The following is a 19,082-nucleotide window of genomic DNA, read 5'->3' on the forward strand; positions in this document are numbered from 1 at the left end:
TAATGACCCACCCAAACCCCCAACCCAACCTCCCATACCCACACCCAACCCCTTCCTCCCAATGGGAAGCCACTGTTTCGAGAGCACAAACCAGGATGACCAGCGCAGACTGATCGACCAGGCAAGCCCGATTGGAACAGATAATGAGGCCCTGGACTCAGGTCTCTAACCTCTTGTGGCTACAGTCAGGCTGCTGCTGCTGCTAATGATGATGAAATAAAGTTTTCCAATTGGTCGGTAACATTCAAACTTTAGAACCGACCGCACGCGCACAAATCGAAAGGTTAGAAAAGTGAAAAAATTATGCTGCAGAATGCACGTTAGTTCTTTCGAGCGAAACCAATTCCAAGCACAGAGAAAAGAAAGTAGAAGAGGCCGAGTTTGCCCCTGCAGCCAGTTGAGAGAACCCCGTTGTGCCGGAAGCTTTGCGATACGAAAAATAGTTCGCGTTGTACGGCGCATATCGTTTACACGGCATCCTGTACGTGAACTGAAGGTCTTATATATAAGCTCTGAAACGCATTTACTATGGCAGGAACAGGCTGCGGCACTACTTTATGCGCTATTGAGTCGACACGCGTACACATAGGAACAGAGTTGAGGAAGAAGTGAGCGTTGATGCGGCGCAAGGCTACAAATGCGTGGACCCTTGACCAGGGCAGGCAGTCGGCATCTTGACAGCTGAGTCTCGGAGTGGCATCGAACATGCGCGAGATAGTCCACATCCAGACAGGCCAGTGTGGCAACCAGATTGGGGCGAAGGTAAGCCACCTCTACCACCTCGTGGGTTATTTCACGGCTCAGGGGATCGCGGTTGCCATTCGCTCCCAGTGCCGGTCGCGGCGCGTTTTACGTTGGTGATTACGTTGCGTCCTAAACGCCACGTACTAGAATCTCGTTTCAGGATACGGGCGAAAGCAATTGCCTGTGAAGCAGTCGCGGCTTTTACCAGACGTACCGCTTTCGTTCTAAGTTGTGGCCTCTTTGCGTTGGACAATGTTGAGCCCTAGCTAATGCTCATCGAATCTCTTGTTCTTGACAACTCCTTTCGCTCTGACCTTTTAATTACTGCTCGCGCTTTGAGAGCGTTGAGATATTGTTGTTGTTTTATGGCATATAGCTCAGACTTTATTCCCGGTTGTAAAAAAATTCGAGACAATCCGTCTTGGCGGAGAGGTGACATGGAACAGTTTTATGGCAAATGACTGCCGCAAAGCGATCGGCGAAAATTCTTCGCCGGAATTTTTTTTCGCACGACCTAGTTTTCGCGTTTGATGCAATTCAAAGGCCTCAAGTGATCTTAGGCCCGGCCGGGTTTCCGCCATCAGCAAGACACATGGCAGGTGAGAATCGATGGCAGTTGACGAGTTGACTACAAAATCCAGTTGACAAGTGTAACTGTAGCAGTTATGTTGCTTTCGCTGTGAATTACATCCTCTAAATATGCTTTGACTGCCGCCACCGCGCGATGTGACGCCACTCTCATGACTGAATTCTTTTCCCGTCTGCAGTTTTGGGAGGTGATTTCCGATGAGCATGGCATCGATCCAAGCGGGGCGTACCATGGCGATTCGGACCTCCAGTTGGAGCGCATCAATGTCTACTACAATGAGGCCTCCGGTACGCGTCTGGCTGTATTTCGGTTGATAATTTCACTTTGAAGCTTCCCCGTCGAGTTGATCTTGCTTTGCGGCTGTTTCGCACTGCTAATCATTACGGAAATTTGCCGGGCCGTTTGGCACATGACTTCAACAGAAGCAGCAAGCGAAACACAAAACCGAACGCTGTGTGTATGGTTGTCTCTTATTCTCGGTCCTGCCTTAATAGCGCTGTTTGTGCTGTTAAGCTGATATCTGGCCTGTCAATGGAGCTTCTTCAACGGCAGGCCTTTGCTCTTCAAGCTTTAAATTCTACAACCGATCGCGCAAATCTAGTTAGGTCAAAGTGCAACGTCTAGTGACCTCTTCTCCTTGCGGCATGTTATGTTAGGCCATAGCAGCTTTTCAGGTTGCATTGCCACAAGTACCGCAGGGATTAGCTTGAAGGTTCTTGACCAAAGCATTTTTTTCATAGGCAATGAATGTTCACAACGCGAATGAGTTTTTAATAATAATAATAATAATAATAATAATAATATTAATAATAATAATTGGTATTGGGGGAAGGAAATGGCGCAGTGTCGGTCTCATATATCGGCGGACACTTGAACCGCGCCGCAAGGGAAGGCATAAAGGTGGGAGTGAAAGAAGAAAGGAAGAGAGAGGTGCCGTAGTGGAGCGCTCCAGAATAATTTCGACCACCTGGGGATCTTGAACGTGCTCTGACATCGCAAAGCACACGGGCGCCTTAGCGTTTTTCCTCCATAAAAACGCAGCCGCCGCGGTCGGATTCGAACCCGGGTTCTGAATTCCCTCGTCAGGTTTGACGAGGACATAGTCCGTCTCCCCTCTACTACGTTTCCTTTTGCTACAGTGAGTTTGTAAGGAGTTTTTAATTCTATGTTGGCTAATACCGCCGCTGTGCTTCATTTGGAAGGGGCTCGCTCATGACATCCATGATTTGGCGGACGCATTTCTATGGAGGCGAGATCATAAAGAGCCGTGTGTTCTGCGATCTTATTGCGCGTAAAGTAACCCGAGGTGGTACAAATTTATCCAGAGGCCGGCACTACTGCGTTGATGACAACCCATGTACAGTATTCGGAATGTTAATCCCATATAGGACACCGTAAGTTTAGTAATACGAAACAGATTCGAAACCGGAGTCGCAACAGGACGTTAATGTAGTGACATCATTTTGATCCATCTCAATTTATCTATCATTTCACCTTCTGTTTTTCTGCTGTAAGATATTTAAATATTTTATTATTAAATATAACTGGATCTGCTGTTTAAAGGCCGGGAGGTGGCGCAAGAACCTAGTAGTGCCGCTTTTATTTGCTATGACACCTACAGTTGGCGCGCTCCATTTTCATTTCTTTAACTGGCTTTGTTGTGACGCAGGTACTTGAAATAACTGCACGGTATCTTTGTTGCCGCTAAGTGATATTTGTTTTTTGTTTGAGGAGGTAAATACGTGCCTCGGGCCATCCTGGTTGACTTGGAGCCGGGAACCATGGACGCCGTCCGCTCGGGACCGTTTGGACCACTCTTCCGGCCGGATAACTTTGTGTTCGGTAAGGGGCTTCTCGGCTTAAAACCTACTACATAAACACATCCACAAGAGCGCACAGTATAGACTAATCTTTAAAGCGTACAACTGGCTTAATTTGTACCCACATCCCTGTACGCACAGCGAATCCTCGCTCAGTATAATCCAGTCCGAGTAACAGTCAGTTTAATACAGCCACGCAATCAAGTACTTCGAGTTTGATCTATGGACATTCTCATCAGTTCCTTGCGAAACCTAGGCCGCCAAGATTGAGACGCCAGCTTGGTGGTTCATCAAGAATGTAGTGCGCCGTGAAAAGAGCATATTACGAGAGAAGAAACACATGGGCCATTTCGAAAATAAAATGAATTGGAATCGATGATATACAAGGCAAAAGCTGTCGGCGTTCAATGTGTTCATTAACGTGGACACCATTCTAGACGCTTAAGGTAGTGCGTAAACTGGCTCCCCGGGTCAGTGGACGTTTCACTCGCCCTTCGAGGTACGTGACGATGGTGAAGACATGTGGGCTGCATACATTAATATTAATTGGTTTTGGGGGAAAGGAAATGGCGCAGTATCTGTCTAATATATCGTTGGACACCTGAACCGCGCTGTAAGGGAAGGGATAAGGGTGGGAGTGAAGAAAGGAAGAAAGAGGTGCTGTAGTGGAGGGCTCCGGAATAATTTCGACCACCTGGGGATCTTTAACGTGCACTGAAATCGCACAGCCTACGGGCGCCTTAGCGTTTTGCCTCAGTAAAAACGCAGCCGCCACGGTCGTGTTCGAACCCGGGAACTCCGGAGCAGTAGCTGAGCGCCCTAACCACTGAGTCATCGCGGCGGGTCTCTGCATACATTAGCACTGATAACTTCGTTGTAGACACGCGGCACTGCAGTAATAGGCCGCAGCGTTCATTGGGTGATCAACCTCTCGCGATCATCAACTGCAACGAGCCACAGAGGCAGGGTGAACGTGCTGCATATCAAAAGTGCGGAAGGCAATCAAATGGGGTTTTAAAGTGAAGGCTTTTCTGGCCGCAAACTTGCGATATCGCCGTGGCGGTGCTCCGAGGATGCACATAACGTCAAAACGCGCGGCTCACCGCGCATAATTCTCTCTTTCTCGCTCCCTAGTCACTACTGAGCATGAGCCAATAGTAGCATCGAGCCACAGGTGTCCGCCGCTGCGCAGCGCCACGCCTTTCCTCAAAATCCAACTTTCAATTGTCAGCTTTCTCTTTTTTCTTTCCCTCCCTTCTTTATCGCTTCCATTACGGCGCGGCTCGGGTGTCCACCGAGATATGTGAGACGGTTACTGTGTCATTTCCTTTCCTCAAAAACCAAACAAAACTAGTCAGCCGACGGTGTTCATAGTTCATTGGCGTTGACAACTTTGAAAAGGCCGTTCATTTTCACGAAAGGAAAGACGTAATAATAAACGTAATAATTGGTTTTTGGGGAAAGGAAATTGCGCAGTATCTGTCCCGTATATCGTTGGACACCTGAACCGAGTCGTAAGGGAAGGGATAAACGAGGGAGTGAAAGAAGAAAGAGGTGCCGTAGTGGAGGGCTCCGGAATAATTTCGACCGCTTGGGGATCTTTCACGTGCACTGACATGGCACAAGACGCGGGCGCCTTAGCGTTTCTCCACCATAAAAATGCAGCCACCGCGGTCGGGTTCGAACCCGGGAACTCCGGATCAGTAGCCGAGCGCCCTAACCGCTGAGCCACCGCGGCGCACAACCGGCTCCGTGTGTCAGCGGAGACCTAAATCTCGCTTCCATGCACGTGGCGCTGGTATCCAACTGCAAAAGACTGCTTTGATTGCGTTCCCCACACTGGATAGGCAGCGCGCCCTCCCTGCCACCCTGGGAGGTGGCACGCAGTTAATGGTTGATCGCGAGATCTTGATCAGTAAACGAACGCAGCGGCCTAGCTATTGCTGCAGTGCCGCATGTCAGCCACAACGCTGTCAGCGCTATTGCATTCAGGCCACATCTCTCTCCCACCACTGCCATGTGCATCAAATCACGAATGAGGCGTCCGCATATCCAGGCAGTCAGTTATGCGCCCTTCCTTTATACAACTCCATCATCGTCTAGAACATTGTCAACGCCAAGAACACTGTGAACGCCGACACCTTTCGCTTTGTATACCCTAGATTAACTGAGCTACTCCACATTAATTTTTTGCAGTTGCATGCCAACGCCACGTTACATGAAAGCGAAAGTGAGGTGTCCAATGACCCAGGGAGCCAGTTGTGCGCCTTTCCTTTCGTAAAAATGAGCGGCTTCTACGTTGTCAACAACACCAATGCACCAAATGAGCGCCGGCGGCTCATTTTTTTTGTTTTGAGAAACGGAAATGGAGCAGCAACTGTCTCATATGTCTCGGTGGACACTAGATCGAATGGATAAATACGGGATGGAAACAAGAAAAAAGAAAACTTGAGAATCGAATTTAAGGAAAGGTGTGGCGCTACGTAGCGGCGGAATACCTATGGCTCGGTGCAACTAGTGGCTCATGCGCAGTAGTGACTAGACACGCTTACCCGAAATGGGCCGCTGGCTATAGCCTAGCGTAGCTCTCGCTACAAACAATTCCATCCGCCTTTGACACAACACCACATCACTCAGCAAAACGCATAGGTAGCGCATTACACAAGGAAGGGAGGCGGCCGTCTGCGGGGACAATCCGGCATAAAACAAAATATTCCAGACAGATATAACACAGGATATGAGCACAGCTGGCGGTTCTCCCTCCCCTGTGTTCATGTCATTTGTCACCCGCTTTACGTAGGGACTCGCTTGTGTCCCGTAGATTGTGTTCTGTAGCCGAGTGCAATGCGAGCCATGACTTGTTGAATCGTTTGCAGACGTGAACATATATTTTGAACTTCTTTCACCCGTCGCATTATCGGGAACTTCCGCAAGCTGTTAACTCCAACTCTGTTGAGCGTTGTTTATCTCTCTTCTCGCTACCTCCACCATGCAGCATAAGTATTGTTTTTACCGCCCAGAGCATGGCTTTCTTTCATGCCCAGCTTTCTGTGACATCTACTACTTGTGCCATCTACCGGCAGTGGCGGCGACAGGGAGCGTAACTGAATGGGAAGAGGTACAAAAAAAAATCGTAAAACGTGAACACAATCACCTACAAAAATGCTTCGGGGATTTGTGTAATATACACTTAGCTGAGGAATGTGCCGAAGTTTCTGTCCTGTGCTATTAATACACGAGCTTCCCAGCGCGTTTGAATATTATACGATGCTGCCTACGAAGGGGGCCAAAGTTTTGGCATTTTTACAGACTTTGAAACTGTATAGCACCGTAACACGAATAGATATCGAAAATGCTTCCCGGTTTTAGGTACCCAAATATATGGTGTTTAAAATGGTGTGCAACGATCTGGCATAGCTTTGATCAAGAAGCTTCCTGAGGCCTTATAATTGAAACGTGATATTGCCTAAAATATGAAAGATGGCGCCCGGCACCGAGCTACGCTACAGAAATACTGCTGAAGTTGCGTACATTTCGACGCTTATCTTTTTATCGGGTGACTTTTGCCTTGCAGACAAGAACACATGTCAGAGCTCGAACCCAGTGTCTCGACCGGATCTTTAAATAAAGAAGGTTGTTATGATGACCATGCTTTAACGCAGCTACATAAAATATTCGCGGCTGTTCATATATGCTTGTCATGGAGCAACTTTGCAAATTTTCAGCCCTTTGCTATTATTTAAAAAGTTTATTGGGGCGTGTGATCATGATATATTAGGGTATGAGAGCTAGCTCGCCTGAATTGTAGCTATTCTTGTTACTTTTAAAGAGCGTAGCGGCATTCAAACGGCCGACATCAAAAAGTATTCGCGGATATAAATGTTTACGTTTATTCTTTCAATAGTTATTTAAGAAAATTTGATATAGCTTTACTCAGAAACATTCTGAAGCTGTTCAGCTGTTGTCGGCCAGAACACAGAATATGGAGTCTAGAAGCAAATAGCGTCTATATAGAAGTTCAGGTTGTTACTGTCACGTTCACCTGTAATGCTTTCAAATAGTGACTCTAGCGTTGTCCGAATATGGTGACTCGAGTTTGCACTTAGAGTTCTAACCTGGGTTCAGAACCTTTTGTTTTGGTCAACTAATTTTAATAAATGTGCTCGTTTCTATAGAAAATATATTAGTATGAATGTATGAATGAAAAATTTCACGCATGATCACTATTCATACTTTTATTGCTGCAGCTATTGGCGACTTTTTTGCTGTTCTTTCATTCTGACTTCTGTAATATGCATGCATGATGTATTGCCGGGATCCATCCTGTGTAACACAATTGAAAAAGTGAGGCTTCGCTTTTGAGGTACGAAACTTCGCTTTTAAAGATACCGCAAGATACCACCAACTTTTTTCCATTTTTGCAAACAAATTGGTGAATTTAATTGTGTCCACTTCTGGGCTACGAGAAAGCGCTTTTACATGGACGTCATCAAGGAAGCATTTCATAACGGTATATATAAATGGTAAATATTGTGGCTGTCGCAATTTGCAACGCTGCCAGCCGCTACGCTGCCAGTCGCTGCTACGCTGCTTCGTCGGCCGATTGTCATGATATCGCATTTAATTCTCCCGCACCTCCCAGAGTGACATCGCAAGTTGCCGCCATGTGCAAGAGGGTTAAACACGGATTAAAAGGGTTAGTCGCGATGTCATATCAATCGTCTGAAGCGACTGTCTTGACAGCCTGCTTTCAAGAACGTTTGCATCTGTCCTTTGAGGCTGGGCTGTAATCATTTTAAGCAATAAATTTTTCTTTTTCACCAGTATAATAGATGAGTTGCGTTATCGCAAGCAGCATGCTTTTAAGATTCATCTTCTTCAAAATGCTATGTAAACGTCTAAAAAATTGACCGCCAATCGCAAGATCAAAGGATGTCAAGGGGTATAAATTAGAGGGGGAAGAAAAATAAAAAACAACTAAGTGTCCTGCCCACGCCAGTACCAATACTACATTGAGACTGTTAAAAGAATGAAAACTAGAAGTGCCCCCCGTTAGGACGGCCAATGAAAATCAAGAGAACCACCCCCACAAATACATTCGAAGAGAGAGGGAACGGGTGGGGGGGGGGGGGCGGCAAAGTCTTGCACAGGGTGCCGGGTGATGTAAGGCCGGCTCAGGACCCAGCCGCTATGCCCACCTTTCAGCGTACGCGAAATGCAACAACGCTCCGGCTGTTTACCCCCGGGGGGTCGAATTAGTTCGAAGCGCTCCAGTGCGCTGTCCCTCATAGCCTGTAAGGAACTAATTTGTATAATTTCATTGTAGCTTTTCCCAGTTCCCAGGTTACTCTGCCTGCAGCAGCTTTGATTTCTGTGGTCAGGTGAAAAACTAATTATACTGCACTGAACAATACTTTCGCTTACTTTGGAAGCAGCAGCGTTTGGTAAATCAAACCAAATACAATTGTAATAGAGAGGTAGAGCGCAACAAAAATAACCAGACGGTAAAAAGGAATGGATACCAATAAAATAAGTCACGAATTGCATTCTATGTTACAAAGTTAATGAGACTATCAAATAGGCGGGGATGTCATTATAGCAGGCGGGGATGTCATTATAGCACGTAGCGGAAAGCACAATGTCAGCAAATTACCATGAATGAAGGGGAAGCCTTCGCAACGATAACACTCATGGGAAGTGATCTGTTACGTTTACAGTAATATTCGAAGCACTGGAGGTTATATTTCTTTTCTCCTATGCACCTTTGGGGAGTAAATCGAGCAAATGTAATAGGTTATTTTCATGGCGTCGCTGTCAATAAACTTGCACTTATCACACTATCTGATAGCTGGTGCGGAAGGGGTTATAACTTCCCCGCAAAAAGGCAAGGACAAGGGCTATAGTTCTGACATAAAATATTTTATTATACACTTTTTATACAACATTTGGAAACAATGTGTACAGTCAGAATCACAGCGTCATTACCTTGTGTTCCTGTTACATGTACAACCAGAACGATGCACTCCAAACGTAACGAATATGAATATAACTAAACACACTTCACAGCAACATGGCATACAAAAGAAGCAATACTTTGCGAAAAGAATAAAGAACAAGGCAAACTTTTAATCGGTTGCCAAACGAAATGAGTCAGCAAAGAAGGACATACAAATGAACATAAATAATGGCATTGAATGTGCGTAGTATTGCAGTCGTCACTTTTCTCGAGCCTGTTTGTGCGCATTGTGCACTTGATGCCAGTATCATATGATCTACGCCCGATACGACCAATCAGTTTTCTTAAATTCGCTGCAAATTTTTTTCCTGCTGCCCCGCAGAACTCAAAGGCGTGTGTGCATGTTCATTTTCAAAGCACCCCCCCCCCAAGTATTTTTATAGCTGTACTGATTGCGTTATAAATCGGTTATCCATGGTTTGTTTACAGAAAAGAATTTTCTTACGCAAAAGACAAGCCAAAATATCATTTTATAAGTGACAACTGCAATACTTACAAAACACACATATCACATTTATATTGCACCAAAAATTGCTCAGGGCATATAAGGCAGTTAAACAGTCACATAATACAAATACACTATTTTTAGTACACACCGAACACTCCTTTAGAAGCAGGTTACATAAGGCATCAGGAACAGTACTCTTCATCTTCAAGCAGTGATTCACTTTCTAAACTAGAGGTACAACACAGCACTCTAAATATAGGAGGAAACAAGCAAAATTAAAAGGCACATCTCACCACATAACTGTTATCTCCTCCTATGGCTACAATCATTGCTTTTCTCTTTCTTTCCTTACAAGGTTGCGAAGTTTTTCTATTGATTTGACTCCGAAACTCCGTGCGCAATTCTCCTGCATCCATGTCGTCCACATTTTGTAGACATGCAGTTTCCTTCGCTCACTTTTTCATCTGCACAACGTAGCCTCTTCGCCCGTGTCTCTTGAATAAGTCCCTCAAACCAATACTCTTGGTCCCGCTTTTTATATGCACGGCTTAGTCTGATATTCTCACTCACTTCAAGCCTTTTCGCCAGCTTGAGAGCGTCAGCGGCTGCATTCCACATGTTAGACTTCCCATGGTGTAGATGCTTTAGCACGTCGTTTTTTTCCTCTAACCCTGCGCCTTGAAATTCAACCAAGGCACTTGAACCTTTCTTGCTTTGCGGAAGCGTGGTGCGCGAGAATATGAATGTACGGCGTAACTCTATCGCCACCATAGGCTTTGCAACCTTGGGCTCCTAATTCTAAGAACGTGTGAAAGAATTCTGAGGTTTCTCTTTCTATGCTGCGACCTTCAACATCATTTTCCAGGTGGTAAAAAATTTTCCGCATAAGCTTCCAAAGGAGCAAAGTTTTTTCCTCTGTCTGAGGGTGCAATTTCCCGGCCAGTTTTTCAGGCAAAGCCTTTAGCAGGCGCTCACAATCGCCCCCCGATACCGACGTGAATGTTTTTCTCTTGTTTCCTTCATTCGTTTCCCAGACGTGAAATTTAATCCCACAGTTATTTATGGCGTCAACGATGTCCTGAACGTGCATGGTCATACAACGTGGGTTGCGGACTTTTTCACGGTAATCTGTCTTCTGCTTCTGAAAGCAATCCATCTACAAGGCGGTTAACTATTCTTAACTTCATGTGCAATACATCAGGAATTATTAAATCAGAGTCGAAGTTAAACAATGGCACGTTTTCCATCCCGTTCGCCTCTGCGCAGCAATCAGCTTTCATGTTCTCAAGAGTGCGGATCAAAGGAGGCTCATTAAAGCTCCTGTTACTTGTCAGAACTGAGCACCTTGTCTGTGGGTTTGCTCGACAAAATGGACAAGGATAGTGTGATGCAGCAGACTGCAGACAATGAACAACAAGCAAATATTTCAAATCTGACCCTAGACAGATGCGAATCGGAATCTCGTGGTCCCCTACAGATATGCTACTCCTTCGTGCGACAACATTAATTTCTTTTATCAAATCCCGAAAAGCATCTATTATTTCAAAATAACCTTCCGAGATCTCCGCCACTCCGAGAAGGCGATGAAGGTTATGGCTTTGTAGGTGCCGCGTTTTGCAAATGATGACGAATGATAATGTTGTCCAGGTCGTGCGTCTACTCACAACGCAGCCATCACCCTCTATTTTTACAAGGAGTGCCTCGGTGGAGATCTCTGTCTCTGAGTGGCTTTCCTTTATTGCATATTCCAGTACTGATTTTCTTCTGGATACAGTTTGTGCAAGTATACGCCTTTCACAACCCGCCCCTTCAGGTCAGAGTGGCGCTGGCAACAATTGGGCCAAGGGCCACTACACCGAGGGTGCTGAACTGGTGGACTCGGTGCTCGACGTTGTGCGCAAGGAAGCGGAATCCTGTGACTGTCTGCAGGGATTCCAGCTGACTCACTCCCTGGGCGGTGGTACTGGATCTGGCATGGGCACACTGCTCATCTCGAAGATCCGTGAAGAGTACCCCGATCGCATCATGAACACCTACAGTGTAGTGCCCTCGCCAAAGGTGTGTGACATTATCTGCAGGACCCAATTTCAGCATCTTTGAAGCAAATCAATCATGACATTTTGGCCTTGCTTAATAAGGCGTCTTCCTTGAATTTTGATTAGTCGTTATGCACAAAGTTCTCATTCTCTTTCTGCGGCTACCTCTAGGTTTCGGACACTGTCGTCGAGCCCTACAATGCTACTTTGTCAGTGCATCAGCTTGTGGAGAACACCGACGAGACCTACTGCATCGACAACGAAGCACTCTACGACATCTGCTTCCGGACGCTTAAGCTCACGACTCCCACCTACGGAGACCTTAACCACTTGGTTTCTGCAACGATGTCGGGTGTGACCACATGCCTGAGGTAAGTATTTCGCAGCTTCATTCAAGGGGTCACTTAAGCGCCTCATGCATGTTCATAAAGAGCCCAAACAGGTCGACACCATCCGCCGAATTGTTAGTTCCGACGGTAGTGATCGGTTCATTATGGAACAACCACTGCAAAGATTGCGGTCGCCAAGGTCTTTTACAAAATGTTTAGAGTAATACACTACAGCTAATCTCCATGTATAAAGTGCATATGGTGGCAATATTTTCAGAAAATACAATGGCGAGCAAGAAAGCAAATAAAAGCACCCTCACCGTCCGCACAAAAACTAACAAACACCGCACCTGCTATAGCCAGCCATGCAGCTGCTCAAGGAAGCTTTGAAAAGCACTTCAAGGAAAGTGAATTTGGCAACGGCAGCAATAACGAGAAGGCGGCTGCCGTCGGGAATAATGGAGCGGCTCCTAATCTACGGCATGCGATTGCACACATTGGGAATAAAATGTCCGTGTTTAACCACTGTACCTCAGAAACTCATGAGACGAAAAGGTAAATTAAGGCCTCGCGCTGTAAATGATGAAAAACTACTCTGTTCAAAAAGCAAACATCTCAAATCTCTTGGAAATAATTTAGGTGTGTGTCAGTGGAGAATGCTTTTTGAAATGTTTCTCCTTTATAAAGCGCACATTTATCTCGTTCAGCTCCTTAATCCTAGCGTACAGGACCTCCATATAAAGCCTCACGTACAGTGAAATCAGTTATCCCCGTTTTCTCTGCGGGAAAAGGGAATACAAATTCCCACGTTTTGGTATGGAAGTTTTTCTTCGATAAATAGTGGCACTTTCTGAGGAAGTAGGGAGCAGAGTACCACATAAGCCTGCTGAGCAGTCAGTATGGAATACTTGTTGCCATTGTTGGGGGATGGTGTTTTAGGGCCTGGAGAACGATCACATAATTTTAAAGTGCCACGACAACCGGCAGACCGGTGAAGTTAATACCCATCGATGTTCTCCTAATGTAGTAATTTGTATAACATTCGGATTTGGATACGAAGCAGTGACCATGTGAAGAATTCATTTTTATTTTTTGTGACTTTGCCAATGAATCGAAACAGCAACAGAAGAAATCTTGTTATCTTACTGGAGCTGGTTTCTTTCGCCACCGTTGTAATTTGGCTGAGGCAAATAACAGGCATGCAGTTTCAATGTTCTCTAGAACAGACTGGCAAAGTGTAAACTATGTCACTTCTGAAATTTCCATGAGTTCGTCCTTTCATTGGGCTTCGTTGTCTGCACTGGCGTGAAGAGAACTGAATTTCAAATTTGATGACCCGTTATTCAAAAGCTTTGAATGAACAGCGGCAACAATCGCGACATTCTACAAGATGCCTCCACTGACCATTGTAGCTGCTCCATAATCTTACCACAATCTTGTTCTCACTGCTCCCAAACAAGAGCGCCCAACATACCTCTGTAAATTCTCTCTCCCCTTGTAAATTAAGCGGGCTTCTAATCAAGCACCGTCCCATTCTTCACAGATTTCCTGGGCAGCTGAATGCTGATCTTCGCAAGCTGGCCGTTAACATGGTGCCCTTCCCTCGCCTCCACTTCTTCATGACTGGCTTTGCTCCACTCACGTCCCGCGGCTGCCAGCAGTACCAGGCTCTGACTGTGCCGGAGCTGACGCAACAAATGTTCGATGCCAAAAACATGATGGCTGCTTGCGACCCCCGCCACGGTCGTTACCTGACAGTTGCTGCAGTCTTCAGAGGCCGAATGAGCATGCGGGAAGTCGATGACCAGATGCTCAACATCCAGAACAAGCAGTCGAGTCACTTCGTTGAATGGATCCCGGACAACGTAAAGACAGCTGTCTGTGACATACCGCCTCGAGGTCTGAAGATGTCTGCTACTTTCATTGGGAACAGCACAGCCATTCAAGAGCTTTTCAGGCGGATCTCCGAGCAGTTTACAGGTGACCATCGTGTTTGATTTGAAAGTGGTTCTTAAAAGCACATGCTTTCATTGTAGGTACCCATTGCTGTCGATTTTCTGGAACAGCGCATTTTCGGGGACAGTTCTAGGAGTGTGACCCCACCTGCTTGATATATTATTTTTTTGCAGCTATGTTCCGCCGCAAGGCCTTTCTGCACTGGTACACCGGAGAGGGCATGGACGAGTTTGAGTTCACCGAGGCAGAGTCCAACTTGAACGAACTGGTGTCAGAATACCAACAGTACCAGGAGGCCTCAGATGAGGACGAGGGGGAATTCGAGGAGACCCAGGCAGAGGCCTAGTTTGTGTGCAGTGCTTTTTTTCTTTCGGTTTACAATAAAGTGTTTGTTTGTCGTGGATCCTTCTTTTTGAGCCAGGTGCTTGTGCACTTTAGTATGTCGTAGGCCCGGACTGCGTCACAAGGATGGTCACGCAAAGCAGCTAAACCTTACTGTATTGCAATGTGCGCACATCTGTAAATAGCAGTGTGACCGCCGTTTTCGGCATTTTGACGAAACTCTAAAATCTGTTAAAATCTTCTCATCGAACCGCTTTTAGAGCGAACGCAAGGTGATCAAGGAAAACTAGTTTTGATGAGCTATTATTGGTCTCGGATACTTCCTGTCTGATGATGTGGCAAATTCTCTGTGCTGTCGACACTGATATGACAAGAGCCGGTTTTTAGAACATCGCTACGGAGAATACATTTTGCTTATTCTCAGTGTTACTTGACTGAGGTTATTTGGCATATTATCTAGCCATCTTTTGTCTCATATTTTTACGATTTTTAACAAAAATTTCAGTGACGGGATCTTCGTCAATACTAGGACGATCGAATCACTTTCCTTGAGAGACTCTTCTACTTGAGGCAAGGAAAACACGTTGAGAAGACGCCCACATCACATCAAGTAGCATTTGAGGCTGCTTGACCAATTCATTGTTCAGCGATAGTCTAGCTCCTCGGGGCTGCTTAACCTGTAGCGATCTAACCACAAGGCCCATATCTCGTCCTTCTGTGAGCGGCATAGCCCTAACCCGGGACGCAGCGCAGAAAGGTTCGTCGTCAAAGGCTTTGGCGATTCGCCACTGTGAGGAGCCCTCAACCCTTAATACTCAACGAACATTGTCCGTGTTGAATTCTGCGCTATTGATTCAGAATCCCTTAGCGTGGTGTCCACAGAAACGGAGGGTAGGTGCTTTGGAAACCACGCGAGCTTTCGTGATCTGAAAGCCCTATGGTTGGAGGCGGGAGCGATATTTCCGGCGAGGGCCTGGGGTAAACAGCTCTTTGTTTCTATAGCAGTTTAGCGTCAGCATCACCAGCTCTTAACGCGATAGCGGTAAAGGGCCCGTTCACCCGAAAATCCAGAGCCGATGTTCGTGTTTTCGGTGTCGTGAGTGAAAAATCGCAAGCTCTTGATTGCCCAGGTATTGAATGCCCAGGTATTTTTGGATGCAAAGTACAGAACGACCGTTTGCATATATGGTAATTAACCGATTTCGCTACCGCGTTATACCCTTAGGGCGGAGCTTAAGTGATCCTTCCAAGTTTTGCATGGCAGGTAGGAAAGCGCTTCCTGATGTCCCTGAGGGGCTCAAGTATGTCTCCGTAGTACGTTTGCATTACAGGATAGGTTCCCACTTCGTCGACTACCGTTTGGTTTTATGACCGCGAGCTGTGGCGTTCGTGATTTGATTCCCGGTGTGTAGAGCCCATTTTAATGTAAGTGGTTCTCAGCTGGTACCCCCATGGCGGAATATTTGGGAAGCCTTCTCGATGGGGCTACCTCTGGTGTAATTACGACTGATTGTCGGCGAGTCGAGGTTACTGTCAAGGATCTGTGCCATCTGTTTCCGTCGGCGACTGCGAGGATTTTCGTGGTCAAATAGCAGCCAGGTCGCGGCAGTGTAACGCGAAATTCGGCGACAACTCGTGCACTACTGGAGGGGAAACCGTTGCATTTTTATCGCCTTACCGTAATATCCGGTATACAGTCCGCATGCAGTGTATAGTCCGCAACGCACAATTTTGGCTGCATATGGATTGTAAAACTTTTATTTCCAACAGTTTGAGAGGCTTTAGGCCCCTCGCCTAAACCACAGCCAGAATGTCCTGGCTTGTGGCGGCGTCTTCGGCCAGTTGTACGACCTTTGTCTGAATCATCAGATCGGTGCTGAATAGGAGAGCCTCCCATTGGTCAAGCGACAGAATTTTTTTCCCTCCAGGGGGGCAAAAGGGCATTTCCAATATATATTTTTGAGATCCGCGTTGTGGTGACATAGCTTCCACACATTTTAATATTGTGACGGATAATAAAGACTACACATACCTGGGTTCTGGAATGTATGAGTCTGGAGACGGCTGAAGAGAAAAAAAATACTACACTTTCCGCACTCGTTACATACACTATCAGAATCAGGCGTGCGAACAGCACATAAAATTATATTTGGCGCAGTTCAAGTATCACAAAACGTGGCAATAGAGTAACCGTCGCGAACTTTGTGCCACATTCAGCGATGCTGAAAAAGAAAAATGCTGTGCAGTGCATGTATACAGATGGTCCGCAAAGCGCAAAATATGAATTTTTTAGCATGTATAACTCGCAGACTTATACCAGAAACAATAGTATATGTTACATAATTTCTGCCCTTCCCCCTAAAAGAGCCGCTTGCTATATATATATATATATATATATATATATATATATATATATATATATATATATATATATATATATATATATATATATATATATATATATATATATATATATATCAAATTCTTAATCAGTATCAGGAAATGCTAGGCATCTCATGGCAAGGAAATATGCTACAGATTAGAAATTACGACCTACACTGCGCTCATCATCCTCGTCCGTAGCGTTTTCCTCGTTCCATTTACTGACAAGCACAAGGCACTCCGAGCGTATGCAAATTCTAAAGCTTCATTTCGGTAAGCACAACGAATGAATGAGTCAGATAACATTTATTTACTTACATTCAACCGCATAAACGAACAGTTCGATCAGTGTTTAGTTTTTTTAACGGCAAGCTCATGATTCACTTATAGATGACGAAGACGAGGTTTGCGACGTTCCGCGATGTGTTCATCTCTAAAAACTCAGATTTCCTTTAAATAATATAAGGCACACTTTTTACGCACTTCTTGGCCTTCACCGGATTCTGAGCTGATCCCTCCTTATGGGAGTGTCATTAACCTTGCGAGACCAACGACAACCAAAGACGGTTGACCACAAATCACCTACTCCTTCAGTGCAGATGTCCGCCGCGGTGACTCAGTGGTTAGGGCGCTCGACTACTGATCCGGAGTTCCCGGGTTCGAACCCGACCGCGGCGGCTGCGTTTTTATGGAGGAAAAACGCTAAGGCGCTCGTGTGCTGTGCGATGTCAGTGCACGTTAAAGAACCCCAGGTGGTCGAAATTATTCCGGAGCCCTCCACTACGGCACCTATTCATTTCTTCTTTCACTCCCTCCTTTATTCCTTCCCTTACGGCGCGGTTCAGGTGTCCAACGATATATGAGACAGATACTGCGCCATTTTCTTTTCTCCAAGAAACCAATTATTATTATTATTCAGCGCAGATCGGGTTTGGGGTAGGTGTCGCATTTGTAATTATACCAGCGCAAAATGTAAGCCCATGTTACGGCAGAAGGGAAGACATCACGACAAATCCATTGCTCTCCTCACTGTAGTCGCGTCTATTTTTGTGTACTCACTTCGTTTTTACAATGCGTGAGTATCGTTACAACTGATCCTGGTTGGACGAGCGTAATGGAAACGCCTGCTAGATGCTGCGGGCATCTTGGAAGCCTAAACGCGAGAAGCAACGCGCAAGCTGTGCAACATACTCTGAAAAGCTGTTAAAATTGTATGTACTGAATTTAGCGAGATAGGGGTCACAGTCATGTTCTCACAAAAAAAAATCCTCAGCATAATTAATCCAGTTAATGAACAATTTCGAGCGTAAGGAGGCCCGTACCAAATCGCACTCAGCTTGCCACCCTTACAAATGCTGGTAAGGAATTGTCTGTTTTGCTTCTGGGGCCTGATGTTTAATTCACAGGAAGTTATTTTAAACACCTGTTTTGATGCACAGCACGGGGAAGGCGCAAATGCAACCATTTTTCGCTTAATTTTGTACACTAGGTATGCGGATATCCATGGCTATTGAGGAAGGCTCCAATTTTGTTCCTCTTACGTTATGTTAAGGTCTGTTTACACAATGAACCCCATATCGTAGACGCCGCAGTGCCTTTGGCGGTCGTCTGCTGATACCAAGGTCGCCAGTTCGATTTCTGCCGCGGCGGCCATATTTCAATGGAGGCGTAATACAAAAATACCCGTGTGCGGCAGCGACAAGTGGCGCATGTTAAAGATCCCCACTTGGGCTAAATTATTCCGCAGCCCTCCACTACGGTGTTCCTCATACCCCATGTGTCGGTTCGAGACGTTAAACTCGACAATTACAAAAAAGAAAATCTGGAGACCAGTTTTTGTGTCGCGAAACAGGCTTCGCGTGACGTTCTACTTTCAGTTCGTTATGTCCGCGCCTGGCCCGTATCTGGCCTGGCCCCGGTTGATGATGATTATGATGATAATGATGATGATTTTGGCCTCTGGTTGAATGGTACGTACCCACGGTGGGGGATTGGACAGGGTACATTGGCCCCGGTTATCTGCGCACCAGGGGTTCCAGCAGAAATTCCGATATCCTTTCTTCTGACGGCGGACCCCGGATCCTTGGCTGCCATGTTGGTGAACGTCGCACAGTGAAATGTGATGCGCATGTCTAATCCTGTTATCAGCACCTGTGATGCTGGAGGTCAGAGCAAGCGGCTGTAAGTGGATTAGGCATATGCACGGCCTGTCGCCGTGCTACGTTCACCAACATCAGACAATTGTCCGCGGGCAGTGTGCATACCTAACGCACCGAAAGCAGAACGCAACCCGGACCAAGGAACGGCAAGAGGCCCGTATTGTGAATCCACATTTACTAAAGAATTCCATGATCCATCAAAAGTATTGATCTTTATACCTTGTAAAATCACTGCCCGGATGAACAATTTCTGCGCAAATT

The 19,082-nt window shown here is 45.9% G+C and overlaps 1 protein-coding gene across 1 annotated transcript; it reads left to right on the forward strand.

Annotated features, from left to right (window-relative positions):
• Positions 1-662: 662 nt before the first annotated feature.
• On the forward strand, positions 663-14,341 carry LOC144094122 (tubulin beta-4 chain-like). Its single transcript, XM_077628044.1, has 7 exons — positions 663-762; positions 1,512-1,620; positions 3,065-3,175; positions 11,431-11,675; positions 11,825-12,024; positions 13,526-13,962; positions 14,112-14,341. Exons 1-7 carry the CDS (start codon positions 706-708, stop codon positions 14,282-14,284), a joined length of 1,332 nt encoding a protein of 443 aa, XP_077484170.1. The 5' UTR covers positions 663-705; the 3' UTR covers positions 14,285-14,341.
• Positions 14,342-19,082: the final 4,741 nt, after the last annotated feature.

Source organism: Amblyomma americanum, chromosome 1 (assembly GCF_052857255.1).
Source record: "Amblyomma americanum isolate KBUSLIRL-KWMA chromosome 1, ASM5285725v1, whole genome shotgun sequence".
Lineage (NCBI taxonomy): Eukaryota > Metazoa > Arthropoda > Arachnida > Ixodida > Ixodidae > Amblyomma > Amblyomma americanum.